At 26.9% G+C, this 17,459-nt stretch overlaps 4 protein-coding genes across 4 annotated transcripts; 3 read left to right on the top strand and 1 right to left on the bottom strand.

Annotated features, from left to right (window-relative positions):
* Positions 1 to 3,141, top strand: Bm8072 (Uncharacterized protein; the record flags this gene model as incomplete). Its single annotated transcript, XM_043079373.1, has 8 exons — positions 1 to 147; positions 330 to 533; positions 808 to 980; positions 1,225 to 1,402; positions 1,658 to 1,811; positions 1,932 to 2,265; positions 2,512 to 2,701; positions 2,938 to 3,141. The coding sequence occupies 8 exons, from the start codon at positions 1 to 3 to the stop codon at positions 3,139 to 3,141; spliced, it is 1,584 nt and encodes a 527-aa protein (XP_042935307.1).
* Positions 3,142 to 6,388: 3,247 nt separating this feature from the next.
* Bm6404 (Uncharacterized protein) lies at positions 6,389 to 11,745 on the top strand (the record flags this gene model as incomplete). Its single annotated transcript, XM_043079372.1, has 11 exons — positions 6,389 to 6,495; positions 7,837 to 8,010; positions 8,385 to 8,484; positions 8,632 to 8,795; positions 9,278 to 9,452; positions 9,645 to 9,803; positions 9,934 to 10,089; positions 10,298 to 10,456; positions 10,800 to 10,990; positions 11,249 to 11,353; positions 11,613 to 11,745. The coding sequence occupies 11 exons, from the start codon at positions 6,389 to 6,391 to the stop codon at positions 11,743 to 11,745; spliced, it is 1,623 nt and encodes a 540-aa protein (XP_042935306.1).
* Positions 11,746 to 12,249: 504 nt separating this feature from the next.
* Positions 12,250 to 14,029, bottom strand: Bm8073 (Uncharacterized protein; the record flags this gene model as incomplete). Its single annotated transcript, XM_001894587.2, has 4 exons — positions 12,250 to 12,423; positions 12,719 to 12,901; positions 13,362 to 13,509; positions 13,905 to 14,029. 4 exons carry the CDS (start codon positions 14,027 to 14,029, stop codon positions 12,250 to 12,252), a joined length of 630 nt encoding a protein of 209 aa, XP_001894622.1.
* Positions 14,030 to 15,257: 1,228 nt separating this feature from the next.
* Bm8074 (Uncharacterized protein) lies at positions 15,258 to 16,724 on the top strand (the record flags this gene model as incomplete). Its single annotated transcript, XM_043079371.1, has 4 exons — positions 15,258 to 15,277; positions 15,938 to 15,981; positions 16,388 to 16,459; positions 16,720 to 16,724. The coding sequence occupies 4 exons, from the start codon at positions 15,258 to 15,260 to the stop codon at positions 16,722 to 16,724; spliced, it is 141 nt and encodes a 46-aa protein (XP_042935305.1).
* Between the last annotated feature and the right edge of the window lie 735 nt (positions 16,725 to 17,459).

Below are 17,459 nucleotides of genomic sequence, written 5' to 3'. Positions count from 1 at the left end.
ATGAACGATTTAAGTAAAAGACCGGTATTTACTCAACAAGAAATTGTTAACGAATTGCAAAAAGTAGCATTACTGGATCGAATCCTTGCTGAAAGTGGTGCTTTAACATTAAAGCATTTGAACGATATCGTCAGTAAAATTGATAAGGTAATGACTTTGAGTATATTTCCTTCAGATAGTTTTAAATGTCGGATTTTATGTAATGGATATTCGATCTAGCACATAACTAATGCATCCGTACTCAAATTTGTGAACGAAACATTATTATTAGCTATTAAAATTTTTCGAAATTCATTCATTACCTAAGCTTTTAGTATTATCTTTTCCAGAATAATAACTTCAAAAAATTGGATGACCTAGTGGCATTTATCGGGATACGTACCAATGTCTTTGAAGTGTCTTTCGATCTTGTCAAGAATCATTCGCAAGAATTTCGCGAAATGTTCGGATATTTAATAAATTTCCTATGTGACATTGATCAGTCAAAGCGTAATGTGGATGTTGTAACTCAAGTTATCAAGAAATTTAATACTGTCAGTTAATACTATCGTACATTCACAAGTTTTTATGAGAGTAGCTCTTTCAATATGGTCATTATCGGCAGTGCCGATTGTTAATTGATGAATAATATTTTAAGAAATGAAATTTATATTTTGCTAGGTTTTGATATAGGATTTTATATCATGAAATATTTGGACGCGTGCGTAGTCTTGTACAACAGTAGATAAAAATAATGAAAGACAAATTGAACAGAAGAATTTGTTAATCAGTAAATAGCTAACTTTGTTGTCATAATGTAATTTACAGATAGTTATACGAGAAGTTGGTAACACGGAAAAAGAAGTACGTCGTTTTTTAGAGAAACATAGGAACTTTTTCATTTTATGCCGAAACAATGCCGTTATGCTCAATCCAGCATGCATGGAAATTCCATCAGCGTGGGAACGTAGAGCTTTACCCACTTATGGCAGTGGCATAAGGTAATGGAAATGTTGATGGTTTCAGAAGTAGTATCAACACCGATGTAGGCAATTCATATAATAAATCTACCACTTTAAATTATTTCTTATTCGGATGTCATGATGCTGTCAATCCGCGCTGGAATTCCATATATCATTGTTAAATTTTCCATTTTTTATTGCATCTGAATTTTTTGTTAGAAATAGTTTAATGACATAAGTTTTTAAATTTATTTCATTTTTTCCGAAGTGAGGGAGCTTTCAGATATGATAGAAGTATTGTTTTGGATGGTATAGGCAAAGTTGTTAGCGCAATGAATTGCACAGGGTATATTAAAATTGAAATAATTCGAGGGCCTTGGACGGCTCAGACGGTATTCGGCTTAAGCAAGAATGTATCAAATGAAGTGAATCTAGCAAATAAATATCCTGTAGGGACATTAGTAAGTTAACCTCCTATAATATTTGGATGTTATTTAAAACTGTTGAAATAAAGAATCTGATTTCTCCGCATGTAAAACATGAAATATTAAATTTTCTTAGTGATTTATTCCGATTTTTCAGTTCTTTCAATTGAAAGTAGTTAGAATTTTCATTAGACAGATGAAAATCAGCTATAGTAGAATTGTTTAATGCTGAACAATTATTCATGGAGCTAAATGTACTTAAATGAAAAATATTCATTGGCCTTTTTGCAGGTGAAAATCATAGCTTATCGAGCATATGAGGCATGTCATCCTTGGACAGCTACAAAAGTGATTTTGGCTGACGATCGTGATGACATATGGTGTGTTGGAGAAACAAGAAAAATGGACAGATTGCTTGAAAAATATCAGCTGAAGGACCGCACTTGTATGTGTTGTTCCGACATTAATTTTAATCTCTTAGAGTTCTAAAAAAAAGTATTTGTATTATTATTGATATACGACGATGAATGATTTTCCAATGTTCATTAGTAATTCTGAACTGCAGTAACCAAAATTGGACACTCTAACCAGCGGAATGCAAAAATTACCGAAATGAAATCATTTAATAGTAGTCCAAATCGAACATTGAAAACAAAGTCCGATAAACGCAGTATGAGTCCACAGTTTATGGTAAAATCGGTTAATGGTGAAGCAGAAGAAGCTGGAGCATTTAGAAGGAATTCTGCCAATACTGAGGCATATGTGCAGATGAACTCAAATTATTGGATGTTTTACAATGATGTTATTCATGATGAGATAAGAAAAATGCAAGAGGTGGATGAATGTTTGCGTGATGGCGCCAAAACATTTCGACAGATATTCAACAAACTTATTGAAGGGTAACGTTTGCATTGATTTACGGTTGAATTTGTTTTTATTTAGCCAGTAATTCCGCTGGACATAACTTTGTGTACAGTGCTTTAACTCCTACGAACATAAATTATAATAATTTGAAATGAAACATGAAGATTCTTCTATATTTTTATTCATACATATGATAGAGTCTGAACTGAAAGAAGTTTAAATTTTCATTTTTAAAGTTTAATTTCACTTTTTTTTGCATATTTTTAGATTGTTATTTTTAGTGATACTTTTGCTTATTATTCCTATATGGTTGATTTTATCGTTGTCCGCTCACATCTCTACGAAATATTAGATAATCATGTTCGGATGACAAGCAACACATATCGTACTGAGATGCTTAAATTTCTTTGTTATATCGACGAAAAATCCAGGGAAAACATTACCGTAAATACATTGCGTAAATTGATTAATGTAAGCGTTCCTTGACTTGTCGAAATTTATTAGCATTACTTATTTGAGTAAAAAAAAAAAAGAAACCTATATCCTAGATTTCAAACAAGAACTAGTAAAAAATGTGGAGATAAATTACTCCAAAATTTAAATCTGAGAACAGAAATTCTAATTAGCTATTTCTTTTTACACTCCAGATAGGAAGGGGGAAGTTTTTCTCGTGGTGCAACATAAATAATAAGCCATAATGACTGCAGGCTAATGATGGTGGTTTCATGGAGGAATTGCTGAGTCATGCTACAAATGCAGATACATTTCTGAAATTCATCGAGAAACATACGTCACTCATTGAATTAGCTGAAGCTTTCGGTGAGCAGTTTATCTTCTTGAGAGGCACTTATATTAGCGACTGCAATATTTTCGTACCTAAATTTCATTTCCCACGGTCTCTTCCTAACTGAATTGTGTTTATTGTTTAATTTATTTATGAAATAATCTTAGAAATTTCGAATCGTGTTTCTAGCGTTTTTTTTTTCTTTTTTTTTCTTTTTTTTTGCTTGGATTTGTGGTTAGAAATAGTGCATGAAAGGCGGTTTCTCTTTGTACTGATTCTGCAAAGGTGATCTCATGTAATATATCTAAGTATACGATGTTTATTGTTCGTTTGTGCTGGCAATTAAAGAAAAGTGACTAGTCTGCATGTGTTAAAAAGCATGTTTAAACATTTTTTTCATGAATTCAATGATTTGCCTTCTAGAAAAAGTGGAAAATTAGGATGTGAAAATATGAATGTCATGAAAGTAAAGATATCAAGTTGTAAGTTTGAGTGCACGGGTTGTAATAATGAAGTCATTCCTATATATATACATGATAATCTATGGATGTTGTGAATTAAATTAATGAAAATAAATTCCTATTCTGTTTGTAAGTACTGTTATCATAATATCTGTATTAATGTATTGTTCAGTCAGTAAACTGCATATGTACTTTTTGCATACATTATATCAAAGCTAAGGCAATACTTAAACTTAATCATAAAATCCACATAATTAATTACAAATGCTGAATAGCAATTTTTCTTTTTTTCATATATTTTCTAAATGTAAATAAAAGCTTCAAGACAGGGCATATATTACCAGAATTCACAAAGATATCTTCTCTCTACAATCTCATCGTTTTAGAATCTGACTCTAGCTTTTTTCCTTTTTTTTTTTTTTTTTTTTTTTTCATGATATCTCTTTCGACAATCATAATACGATAGTCACATTTTTTATGTTTGAGTACAATAAGGAAATTAATAGGAAGTTTTTTAAATATTTGCAATGAATTATTGTTGGTGATTAGCTGAACGGAGAAACTGAATTTGAAAGTGAAATTTAAGCTTTTATGAAATGTCAAAAAGATACACAGAAGTATATCGATAAAATGTGATCAGTACAAGTCGTAAATTGAATATTAGTTTCGTGGATGTTATGCATGAAAATATCATCAAAAGTAAATTGTGGCCAAATTAATATGAAAATTGTTTAGTGCAAGTAGGATGATCTCCTTATATAGTAAGCAATGTGCATAAGCAAAGTGTATGATTTACAATAAGAGATTGATCTGACAAGGAGCTGTTGATCTGATCTACAAACAAATCTAATTACTAGTTGATAAGCCACAAAGATGATCAGTTATGTAAAAGTTGTTAACCTCAAAAGGTTGTATTATTACATAAAAATTAAGACTGCCTTTTCTGATTGATCTCTCCAATCATTAAATTTTGATAGTTGGAACTATTTTGTATTCGTTATCACTATTTTTGCTTTAATTACAAAAGTGATAAAGTGATAAGTTTATGAAAAAGCAAATACAGAATGCAAGAATGTTTATTTAAAATAAGAAAAACAAATTCCAGATATTCTTCTTTATATAAAATGCAATATTTATTAACTTTTACATGTCGTATTCATGTAAAAAATCTTTTCCTATAACATTTAAAAATTCATTAAGTTCAAAATTTTCAATTGAAAAAATAAATTACGAAAATAACTTTTAAAGGCTTATAAACTTTAAATGTTGCTGTTTCTTACTTAATTGATAACTGTATTTGTTATTATTTATCATGAAAATTTATAGAAAAGTGATAAGTTTATCATTCGATTTTTTTTAGCAATTCTTTTTCTTTTTAGTTATTCTAAATTATGCCACAATTTCTTAAATTATATCAGGAATATACTAATTATTTGACCTAAAAAAAAAGCATGCCGTAAATGCTTCTAAGATAATCTAAAATGCAACCTTATGATTACAATATTAGAAGTTTCTTGCTCTAAGTTATAGTCAAATTTAATAAAACACTAATTAAGGTTGCTAATATTTGTTTTGTTCATAGATTATTTAAGCAATCCTTTTTCCATTTACAAATTCAGTAAATAAATTTCTTCGTTTCAAATGGTTCTTTGTTTCTGAAAAAAAAAAAAAAAAAAGAAAGTATGAGAGAGAAATATATCGATGATTGTAAAAATGTTGTAAATGAACTCAGTCTTTTAAAATTCTCGAGTTCACTCGATGAGCGGTGCTCTTCCACCCATATCAACCCAACAACCTGTTAATCAACTCTTTATTCAATATTATATGCCCCTTATAGAGGTATCAGTTAATGAAACATTTATCACAATTATTCATCTCTGCCAATCAATAGAATAGCACTTTGACCTCAGGAAAGTTAAGTAAACTTTTACAATAACGCCCTCTATCCATACTGTTCTTCAGCACATGATCATTCAGAAGTCCGTGACAGACCTCCGAGAAGGTCAGAAGTGCACGACACTACTCTAGGAAGGTCAGAAGTGCACGACACTACTCTAGGAAGGTCAGAAGTGCACGACACTACTCTAGGAAGGTCAAAAGTGCACGACACTACTCTAGGAAGGTCAGAAGTGCACGACAAACCTTCAGGAAGGTCAGAAGTGCACGACACTACTCTAGGAAGGTCAGAAGTGCACGACACTACTCTAGGAAGGTCAGAAGTGCACGACACTACTCTAGGAAGGTCAGAAGTGCACGACACTACTCTAGGAAGGTCAAAAGTGCACGACACAACTCTAGGAAGGTCAGAAGTGCACGACAAACCTTCAGGAAGGTCAGAAGTGCACGACACTACTCTAGGAAGGTCAGAAGTGCACGACACTACTCTAGGAAGGTCAGAAGTGCACGACACTACTCTAGGAAGGTCAGAAGTGCACGACAAACCTTCAGGAAGGTCAGAAGTCACGACACACTTCCAGCAAGGGACCGAGAATAATCGGTAGCCTCGTGCGACTAAAAGCTTAGATATTTTTAATTTATTCTCATGCAACACATATAAAGAATAAAATATTCACTAAATATTATCATAGAAAATATTACTAAATTCTAAAAAATATTATATTTAAAATTTTAGGGTACTGTTAAACAGGTAATATCGTTGCCCGAAATAGAAGGTAATCCAATAATGATTGATATTAATAATAATTGGATATGTATTGCTAGTACTAATGGATTTATACGGTTTTATGATCTATCTGTAAGGTATAAAAATTTTAATAAATTTAACTCAAATCTATTTGTGTTTTATCTTTTTTTTTTTTTAATTTAATAATTTAATTTAGTCAAAGTTAGACAAAAAAAAAAAAAAAAAAAAAAGGTAATTAATTCCTATATAATATTGTGCAGGAAAATAATATGACGGATAAAATTGCTAATCTAGCTTTAATGGCTGGTGGAAATGAATTAGTTGAAGCAGCACAATACTATGAAAATATACCTGGACAAACTGATAAAGCTGTCATGTTATATCATAAGGTAAATTATTAAATAAAATTAGATAAATAATTTTTTGAAAAAAAAAGCAAAATTTTAATTTGATTTTAAAAACTAACAATTAGCACTTCAATTCTTTGAATCTGCTTATATAACTAATCTAATTTGCTTTATTATTATAAAATATTTAGAAAAAAATGCGAAAAACAAAAGGTCATGCGAAAGGTCATGCATATTTTTGTCTTTCAACAATATAACAAAGCAATTCAACTTTTAGCATATTCTAAAAAGGTACATATATATGATTATAAAATAATGAATAAAGGATTGTTTGTATTGTTAAAATTAATTTTTTTTAACAAAAAAATTAACTTTCAAATTTTGTTGTTTAAATTCATTGTATGTAATATAATATAACAGCTAATCTTTTTTTTTAAATTATTTCTTACACAACAATTGAATTTTAGTCTTGCATTAATCATTTTTTACAAAAATTAAAAAAAAAAAAAAAAAAAAAAAAGCTATCTTCCATTTCGGGATGAAAACTGCTTACCATTCGGTCGTTTTTATAATTTTCCTTTGTTTTTCAAGGTAAAATTATTAATCAAACAAGTTTTTTGAATTTATAACTACTATAAAAATTTTTCAATATGCTCATAATTTATTGAGCTGATAACTGATTTATTGAGCTGATTGATTGAACTGATTTATTTAAATGATTCAATGAAATAAGAAAATCATTAATAAAATAAAGCTAGTAATCATGATTATTATAAAATCATTTAGGTAAGCCATCTACAATTTTTCCTCCTATGTTTTTGATTTTTTGTTAATTTTCATAAAAATTTTACAATATCTACAGATAGTATTTTACTGAGATGAAAATCGATGGAATTTGTTTGTTTGTTAAAGAAATCTCAATTTTGTCATAGTAATAAAAAAGCTTATGTTATATTAAAATATCTACTAAAAATATTAAATTTGAAGCATTAAATATTTGAGTTATTAAACAAAATTTTATTTTTTAAATAAATTCCATTTCTTGAAGAAATTACAGTGAAAATTTCAATTATAATTATGTAATTGCTATAATCAATAATTTTTTGAAAGAAATAAAGCGAATAAATTCTTATGTTAAATTAATTATTGGATATTTATTTATATTACTATATATTAGATATTTTTTTATTATACTATATGTTTATCAAAATTTGTTAAAAATTAAATAACATAATATTAACATTAATTTTACGCATTAACAATATTAGTATTTGTAAATATTTCAAAATTAATTTTCATTGTAAGATTATTTGCTAATTTATTTTGAAGTAAAAATTGTAAAATTTTTTATCGAACTTATAATTTTATAGAATAATTGAAGGAGTAGAATTAAGCGATGAGCAAAAAGAAGGTTATAATCGTAAATTGAATAGCTATTATCGATGCATGAAGGAACGCGAGAAATATGTTAAGAAAAAGGTGACACCAATTCAAGCAATTGTCGCATTACGAGATGCTGAATTGGAATTGCAATGTTTCAGATGGTAAGTAATTACTTAATTGTTAATTATTGTTTTGGATTAATAGCTAAAGTAATATTAATTATAAGTAAAAGTTACTAAAGTAATATTAATTATAAGTAAAATTTAAAAGTTGTAAGTAAAAGTAATTATAAGTAAAAGTTATTTCTCATAGTTTTAATATATGTTTTATAGATATTTTATCAGCTTTAATTTCATTTTATTCAGATTAACATTGTTATGAATAATTAATTTATCACATTAAAATGTGAAAGCCTAGAATAAAGTTTTTTTTTTTTTTTTTTTTTTTTTTTTTTGGGGGGGGGGGGGAAAAAAAACTTTATTCTATTATTACTATAAAATATGCAAAATAATATTATTGTTTATTTTCATTGCAGTTTAAGTCCAGAAGAACAAACCGAAGTGGAAGAAGTTTGGAAACCAAATGAATCATTTATAGGCAAAAAAATTCGTCAAATTATTGATAAAGTAAAAGAGGTTGTAAATTATAAACTATAATTTATTGATTTTTTTACAGAAAAAAAAAAAAACTTTTTTCTTTTTTCTTTTTTTTTAATGAGAAAAATGCTTTTAAATTTTTGTTAAAAAGCAAAAAATGTTAAAAAGCTAAAAAATTTTTTGCAGTTTATTTTGTCACAAGTTGAGTATAAAAGTAAGACAAAAACGAATGAATGGGATTATCATTGGGAAAAAGCTAATTTTGAGGATGGTACAAAGGGTTGGCAAAGTATTGTTGATATTGATCCAAGTCTTTCTATAGCTGAAAAAACCATAAGTCTTATTAAAAAGTATTTTCATCAATTATTTGCTAATAATTTTAAAAAAAAAAAAAAAAAAAAAAAAAAGGTGTAAGCATTATTAAAAATTGTATAGTCAAAATTTGGGCGTAAATATATGCCTTAAATTTAAAGATTTAAAAAAGCTTTATTTTTATTAATTTAAAATTTAAGCTTAATTATTTATTAGATTTATTTTGATTTAATAATTTAGCACTTTGGACTTGCTAACTTGCTAGTGTTTAACTATAGGAGAGACCTATTAAAGGTACAGCCTTAGATATTATGATATTACCATTTTTTTTTTTTTTGTATTTAATACTTTTCGAATTTGAAATTAGCAAAACTTTAAACGTAAATTTAAATTTTTTGACTTCAAAAATAAGTAAATAAAGGATTTAATTCATGTGAATAATATTTCATCGAAGATTAGCTAAAATTTATTTTGCAATAAATTTGTGTAATTATTGCAAAATAAATTTTCATAAACTTAGATTTATGCAACGTCAAAAAATTGGACCAAAACTTGGTGATCATTTCGAACTTATTTTATCAAAAATAAGCCGAAAAGATATGGGTTGGTATCGATGTATAAGACGTATAAATGGTATAGCAAATATAGCAAATATTTATTACATTGATGTGATCACTAATTCAACTCCAAAAATTGTTAGCTTACAATCATTAATTAATTAATTAATTAATTAATTTAGCATTAATTATTTTATGTTCAAAATTTAATTTATTTCTTATTTATATCTATAAATTTAAATCATTTTTAATCAATTTTATTTAACAATCAATTCAATAACTCTTATAGCATTAATTATTAATTCATCGATTATGTATTTTCATTTTTAGATAATAAATAAATCTGTAAAACATGAAATGCAAACTATGCAACATCAATTTGTAAATTTTAAATTACAATCAAATGCATTTGCAACATCATGGAGTGAATGTAGTAATTGTAATACAAAAAATGGTGAAAAACGACGTAAAATTGTTTGTCATTTATCGGTATCAATTATAATTTATATTAGAAAATTAATTAAAATTGTTTGATTTAATTTCATTTTTTTTTTTTTTTTAAATTAAAATTATATTTTAATTTGTGTTTTTTTTTTTTTTTTTTGTGAAAGAAATTTAGATTGCACCTGGTATATCTTATGATACATTTTCAAATTCTACAATCTCATATATGCAATTATTTTATGTTATTCCATGTCGTAGCTCATTGGTACCAATTGAATTAAGGAATATTTTATGGCCAATTCAGGATATTGTTCATGTTGAAAATTGTTATGTAACAAAAATTAATCTTTTTTTTTTTTTTTTTTGATGCAAAATTAATTAAATTAAAATGCTAAATGTTAGCAAATGATAGATTTGATATTATAATGGATGAATTATTAATAATTGATGTAAACAAAGCAAATAATTATTTTTTCCTTTTTGAAACATTTTTTTTTTCTAATATTTATTATAAAAAATTTATAAAAAATGCATCTTAGGTACCATGTACAAAAGCAAAAATTGAACAAACACGTTTAATTATGAGTAAAAATGAATTTGGTCGAAATATTATCATTGATAAAATTCCACCAGGTGAATATCAAATGAATGAACGATTACCGCCACTTCGGAAAGCAGTAAAACGAGAAGTGATACAGGTTATATAGCAAAAAAAAATTGATAAATTAATCAAAATTGATAAAAAATTAATCTCAAAATTTCAATCTAAATTTTAGTTTTAATTTAAGCTTTTATTAAATACAATGTAATTATAGATAATTAAAGCTTATAGAAAGGAAATTTAAAAAAAAAAAAACAAATTTTAGCATTAAAATAAAAACAGTTTGAATTTTTGAAATTTAAGAAGATATTAAAAGTTATTAATTTAAGATAAATTTTGCATTTTTTATTAAAATATAGTTGAAATTATCATAATAATAATTCAGAATTTACAAATAGATCCACTGATTAATGCATTTTTTCAAAAAATATTTTTTTTAGGCTTTTGAAAATGATCCTTATATTTTATCTTGTCCACAAAAAGAATTTGGCACTTTTTGGGCATTAAATGAAACATATATTTCATCTGTTTCATTACTAGCACAATATCCTGATAAGAGGATTTACATCGATGGTGATAATCAGCTTATCATAAACTATCTTACATTGGATGATGATGAAAGTTTCTTTAGGTTATAATAAAATTTGATAAAAATAAAAAGAAAAAAAACGAATCTAATTATTGTTATATTATTGTTATATTTTTTGATTATCCAGAATTTTAAGTAATATTGCAAATATAATTAATTAGTTCACAAATTATTTAAAACTTCATTAATCAAATAATTTTTTCACAAAAAAAAAAAAAAAAAAAAAAAATAAACTTATATGTTTTATTTTACAAGGAGAATCCTAATTCTTATTTGTTTATTTATTTAATTTTTTTGCAGTTGTCACCGAGCATACGATGGTGACGTTTTGAGAACATTTAGCCTTGTTGTTAATAAAGGCAAACAACGCCAGGAAATTGTTGAATATGTTAATTTTGGTATCAGGTTATATATAATTCAATTTTTTCTTAAAACTTTAAATTAATCAATAAAATTCTCTACAATTACAATTAAGTTGTAAAAATTAAGCACTTCATTTAGACAAAATATTGTTTCTTCAAGTAATTTTGTTTATTTATTTTTTTTTAGGATTATTATAAATACAATTTTTTAATATTTGAATACACTTTATTGATGCTATTTGAAAATATTTGATAACGATGTGCTTGAATTTTAAATTGTTTATTTTTTAAAAAATTTTCAGATACGGTGCATTTTTACTTATAATATTAATGGTACTATCAATTACTTTGAATGTAAGTGTTCAATCGGAAAAGCATCGACGTGATACTGCAATAGAACGATACACTAGTAAACAAGTAAAACAAACCAAATAATGCAAATTTTAAATAATAATCGAATTAAGTATAATTTGAAATAGTATGTCACAATTTCATCACTCAATCTTAAATGATAAATTGAAATAATTATTACCCTGTCATATGCAATAAATGAGCTTTATACTTAACAGTTTATTTAATCAGTTAATAAATTTCATAAATTTACGATTCATTTTTGAATAAAAAATTGAAGCTCAACAATTTCTTATCTCTCCTGGCAAGCGAGCTAATACATCCTTATCAGTTCATTTTTCAATGATCAACATGTTTATTGATCAACATGATCACTGTGATTTCACTGTGATTTTCATTATTATCACTTACTACTTGAAGTTTTGACATATTCTAGATGAAATTTTTATCAAATTACAACATAAATTTGGAATTGGTTGCATATTAAATGAAAATATTTCTTAATTTGTGTAAATTTATTTAGCAAACTTGATAGTACAAAAGAAATGAGAGTAGCAATTTTTATTTTTATTTTATTGTAGTTAATAATTATCGATAGATTACTTCTTCGTTAAGATATTGCTTTATATGTTGCACGCCATCTGCAAGCTTCATGGCGCACAGTGTAATGGTTGAATCATTTGCGCGTACTAGTAGATGAAGTGGTTCTGATAAATGCTCCCAACCTGCATAATTCTTCAAACGAGTTTCTAGACGGTCATCCTAAAATATCAATTAATTTTTTAACGCTGTTTTTAATTATGTATGTTACTATTGTTGAGTTTAATCAAATTATTAGATTTTAAATAATATTCAAATAAATTTTGATGAATATTATAATAATATTTGGATTAAATAAGAACAACAAATTACAATCATCAATTATTCTTCTTAAACAAAGAAAAAATGACCAACTGATAAAAAATTTCTCGTTCATTCCCTATTTACTATTATTTTGATTTAAAAAAAAAAAAAAAAAAAAGAGAGATTTTAATGAAGACTATCAGTTATTACTTACCAACAATGATCCTTTTCCACGTATCAAAATTTGACAGTTTGTTTCATTTTCTAATTGTTTCAGTGATGCATAATGCAATTTGTCTGCATTTCCTGTGTAATTAGCGATTTGCTCATTTGATAATGCAATCTTTTCTTGCAATGTTACATTATTAGATTCGTCCAATATTGCTGATTCCAATATCTGACAAATATTTTATAATGATTTGTTTGTTAATTTATAGCCAAATTGAAATTTTATAATTTTCACGTTTAATCAAAATTGCTATAATTTATTTTAGTTTATATCAATAAAGTTAGTAAAATTTACGCTAATGTTTATCTATAGTTAAAAAAGTAGTTAAATTAGATTAAAATGAGTGATTATTTTTTATTGGCTGTCTGCTTATATAACACTGTGGTTTTTTTTTTCTTTTTATGTTTGAATTTCAATTAATACATATCTTACGCTAATTTAAATTGAAATCTAATTTAACGTAATTGATAGTAGTAAAATCAATTGAGTTTTGATAAGGAGAAGAAGGCGGAAAAAGAAATCGTTTACGAAAGAAACAAATTTAAAACAAATGAAATAATAATTAAATTAACAATAACTTATTCCATTTATTTTGATAAAAAGAAAAAAAAAAGTTTTATAAGCAAACATTTTCATCGAACTGCTTGTTGTATAGTATATTCCATACTCTATTAAATTCGGCAGCAAGAATAATATGTGAATGCACTAGTAACCCAGGATATTCCACTTTAATTTCATTCAATTCTTGTAATTCCATTAGAAGTTCATCCAAATATCTAAAATTCTTACATTTAAAATTTCGAGATTATTTTAGTGTTAATCAATAGTCAATAGCCGAGCTAAGTTTTTAATAGCTAATCAATGATTGCTTGATTTATGTTTGATCAAAGAAATTTTCAATAGCCAATATTAATATTGAATAATATAACAGCTAATATTGTAATGATACAAACAAGCATTAATTTATATTTTTTTCCTTTTCATCTATATCATACTGTAAAGAATTCAAAATTTAAGAAAAAAATTTAATTTCAAGAAAATTTTAAATCTTTCAAAAAAAATTGAATTAAAAAAAAAAAGGATAAAATCTTAAAATTTCAACAAGATTTATAAATTTGTACATAAAGAAAGATATGAAATTGGAATTGAAAGAAATGAAAAGCAAATATACCGTGCATTAGCTTGTTGATGAAAAAATCTCATATAATTCAATGGTTGATAGAAGTAATTGTTAGAGAAAAAATCAAATCGCCTCGGATTCGCCCCGAGATTTCCTGTAAAATAGAATGGATTCATTCAACCATATAACAAATTGATCACTAGTATAATGCAATAACATCTAAATTCCCACTCTATTTATAAGTTTTCAACAAAAGTTTTTTTCTTTTTTTGAAAGAAAGTTTATATAAGACTGATTGAGTCTTACAACGAATGTTTGCAACTACGATATTTTGCAACAATGATTATTTGAAACCAATAATTAAGGCATGAATTAAAGATATAGTGAAGAGAGAGAGGGAGAGAGGGAGAGAGGAATGTTAGAGAGGGTGTGATTATTTTGCCCAGAGATTGGAAGTAGCAGTAATAGTGTGCTATTTTGAGAGAAACAAGGGGTTGACGACATTTTGAGTAATAGCAATGAAGTGTAGGGTAAGAATTTTAAGATAGACAATTAGTGGGGTGTAGTGTATGATGGTGGAATTGTGGGGAGTGGTAGTAGTTGAGAGGATATATGAGATAGTATTGGTTGCTAGCGGTAGAGAGGTAGTAATAGATTGTTAGACAAATTGGTAGAGATGTTTTACGTTACAGAAGAAATTTGGAATTGTTTGACGTAATTGTGTCATTTACGTTTGTTAATGTCACGTCACGTAATTTAATTTTTGTCTTTAAGGTAATGCAAAGTAAGAATTTGAATTACGTGAAACAGCGTGTTATAAAGATAGGAAAATATTTAGTTACGCATGAAAGTAATGAAGTAGAAACTGTCATTACTAGGAAATATTTCATTTCTACTTATTGGATATTTCTTAGTGAATGATCGCTTGTTAATAAGGTAAATGTCAAGATAAATGTTTTTTTTTTTTTTTTCTATTTTTCAAATAGGACTATTCAGTATTTAAAGTGTAATTTTGTTATAGATAAAAATTTACAACAAAGAAATATGAGATATATTGCAGGTAAAAGAGTAAGTAATAAAAGATAGGATTTAAGTGTTTTCCACATTCTTTCTTATCATTCTTATCTATTTGTTATCGATTCAGACTCTAGAAATTATATTAGAAATTTTTGTTTACGATGTTTGTTTTTCACTGCTTATTGTTTGTTCTTTTTTGATAACTTTGATCATGATTATAATGAAACGAATATCGTTTTCAGTTAAAGAAAGTCATAAATTAATTGTAGATGATGAAAGAAAAGAAGTGCGACATATGATCAAAGTGGACTGGTTATCATTATCTGGAAGTGGTGTAACCCTTGATGCAAGAAATATTGACGTATTATGAAGCAAGAAAGTCTTCACATGGAAATATCGGCTGAAAGGTTTTATATTTTGTAGTTTCTTTGCGAATATTTGTAGGTGAAGATTAATGAAATGAATTGAGTGCATTTAAAGTAAAAGTTAATCATTCACTGATATGACTCTTTTTATGTCCTTTGATATAAAAGGTTGACTGTTTTGGTAGTGGTTCTTGATATTGTTTGAGTTAAATGCACTAATTAATAATATCATTCAGTTGCAGTTTGCCAGTTTTTCCATATTATTAATTTCCCGACACAGCCAATCAAGTTAAGCATGTCGTCGATTGCAGTTGCAGAAGAAGATACTCAATACAATCCCGAGTTTATGATCTTTTGAACTGTGAGTTTTCAGAATCTACAATATATTATTGATGTCCAAAATGGAAACATTGGAAAAAAAAAAAAACCTGTGATGATTAGATTTCATTATAAATGTGTTTAATTAATTAAAGTGAGTTAAAGGAAAAATCAATAAACACATGATTACGGTCAACTGTTTGTGTTAATTTCTTTTCCTAATTACTTTGCTGTTATCTCTCAATTATTTTTATCATGAATATTTGCCTTGTATTCATTCATATCAATTAAAGATGATAGTTGATCACAACTGTATATAAAGGTACTGCACAGGAAACTGGTTGGAAACGCACATTCATCGTGACTTTATGACTGTAATTAAAGAAATCCAAGAGCTACATTAAATGAATCGTGCCTGCCGAGTCAAGGTTAGAGCTAGTTATGTCTTACTTCCTGTGTAGATCTCCAGAAGAATTTGTTAGTCATTTGAACCTATTTGGTCGCTATATCGATTTTAGCTTGAATATCTGAATGTATCAGGAGATTTTTCGTCTGCTATCAGTAGATCAAGAGAAGAGCTAAGCTTTTCTCTTGCTCCCTTTTAGTAATAGTCATTTCTAATATTTACTTAAATTTTCATCTTTTTTCTCTTCATTAATTGTAATTCTAAACTACTCACTATGCTTTTCCGGTCTTGTTTAATAAACTTATTATTTTTATATTTTACTTAGTGAAATACGCCAAGTTTTCTTCTGGTACTATTACGAGAAGTGGCTGCTTATAGCCCAGTTTGTTTAAATTCTTAATTTTTTAAAATTAATTCTCAGTTTTCAGAATTCATGCAGACTGTACTGTCACATCATACAGGATGCTCGCCAACATCATTAGAATCACTGAAAGAGTTAGGTAATGACTCGAAGGTTTTTTCTGTCGTGGTAAATCACAGGATTATTCCTCTGAAAGTAGTAGTTGTCATTTTATACACCATCCTGTCACACTGTTCAAAATCTGGGTTAAGAAGTCCAATGTTGATATCAAATTTTAGGCCACCTCATGTGAAGTATATTTATGGAAATTTGATTCGTATATTGAATTGAAACATTATTTCGACTCTCCAAATGTTCATTATCATTTGAAAATTTTAGAGTTACAAATGATGATTTCAGGATGAAGGCTTTGTATATTGATAGATCGAATGAGCAGAATTGGGATACGGACGAGATGTTAATGCAAGCAGATTTTATGCAACAATCTTTCTTTTTTATGCAGTTTTTACAAATTTTAATTTGAAATGTCCTGTCATTTGAAATATTTCACTTTTGTCGTGATCTTTTGTAAGTATCATTTTTCTTCGGAGCTTCAAGAACATCGGTGCTTTTCGCAGGCATTTTTATCAATATAATATGAATTATACTAGGAAATTTTGATGGATTCAGCTAAAATGAGAGAGTTGATGAGGAAAGTCAAACGTTTTAGTGCGAATGCTAAATGTTATAAAGAAAATGGGTAAGTTTTAGAGGAAGGTCATAGCAGTAGCTTCTATGTTGTAGATGAGTAATCTTTTTTATTAACAGTAATTTTGTGCAAACTGTTTTGTAAGGAAATTTTGCGTTGGATATCTGTTTTCCGATAGTTCAATTCCCATAAGTTTGAGAACTTGATAGTTTCTTTTTTTTCGGTTATTGCCAGAGTCGCATTTTTTTTCTTTTAAGCAGACAATTTCATTGCATCATCTTTTGTTTGGAAATCCATGTCATTTTTAAGGAAAAAAAAGATTCGGATTTACTTTTATCGGCAAAGATGATATTATGTTGAGTGTTCTTTTGTTGTCTCTTTGCGTTGTAGTGGTTATGCAGCATATGATTTTTATTTATCGCTCTAATATGTTCAGGTTGTCAATAATTAG

Source organism: Brugia malayi (genome assembly GCF_000002995.4).
Source record: "Brugia malayi strain FR3 genome assembly, contig: Bm_v4_Chr2_contig_001, whole genome shotgun sequence".
NCBI lineage: Eukaryota > Metazoa > Nematoda > Chromadorea > Rhabditida > Onchocercidae > Brugia > Brugia malayi.
Note: the sequence above shows the minus strand (reverse complement) of the source record. Positions and strands in the feature narration are given on the sequence as shown.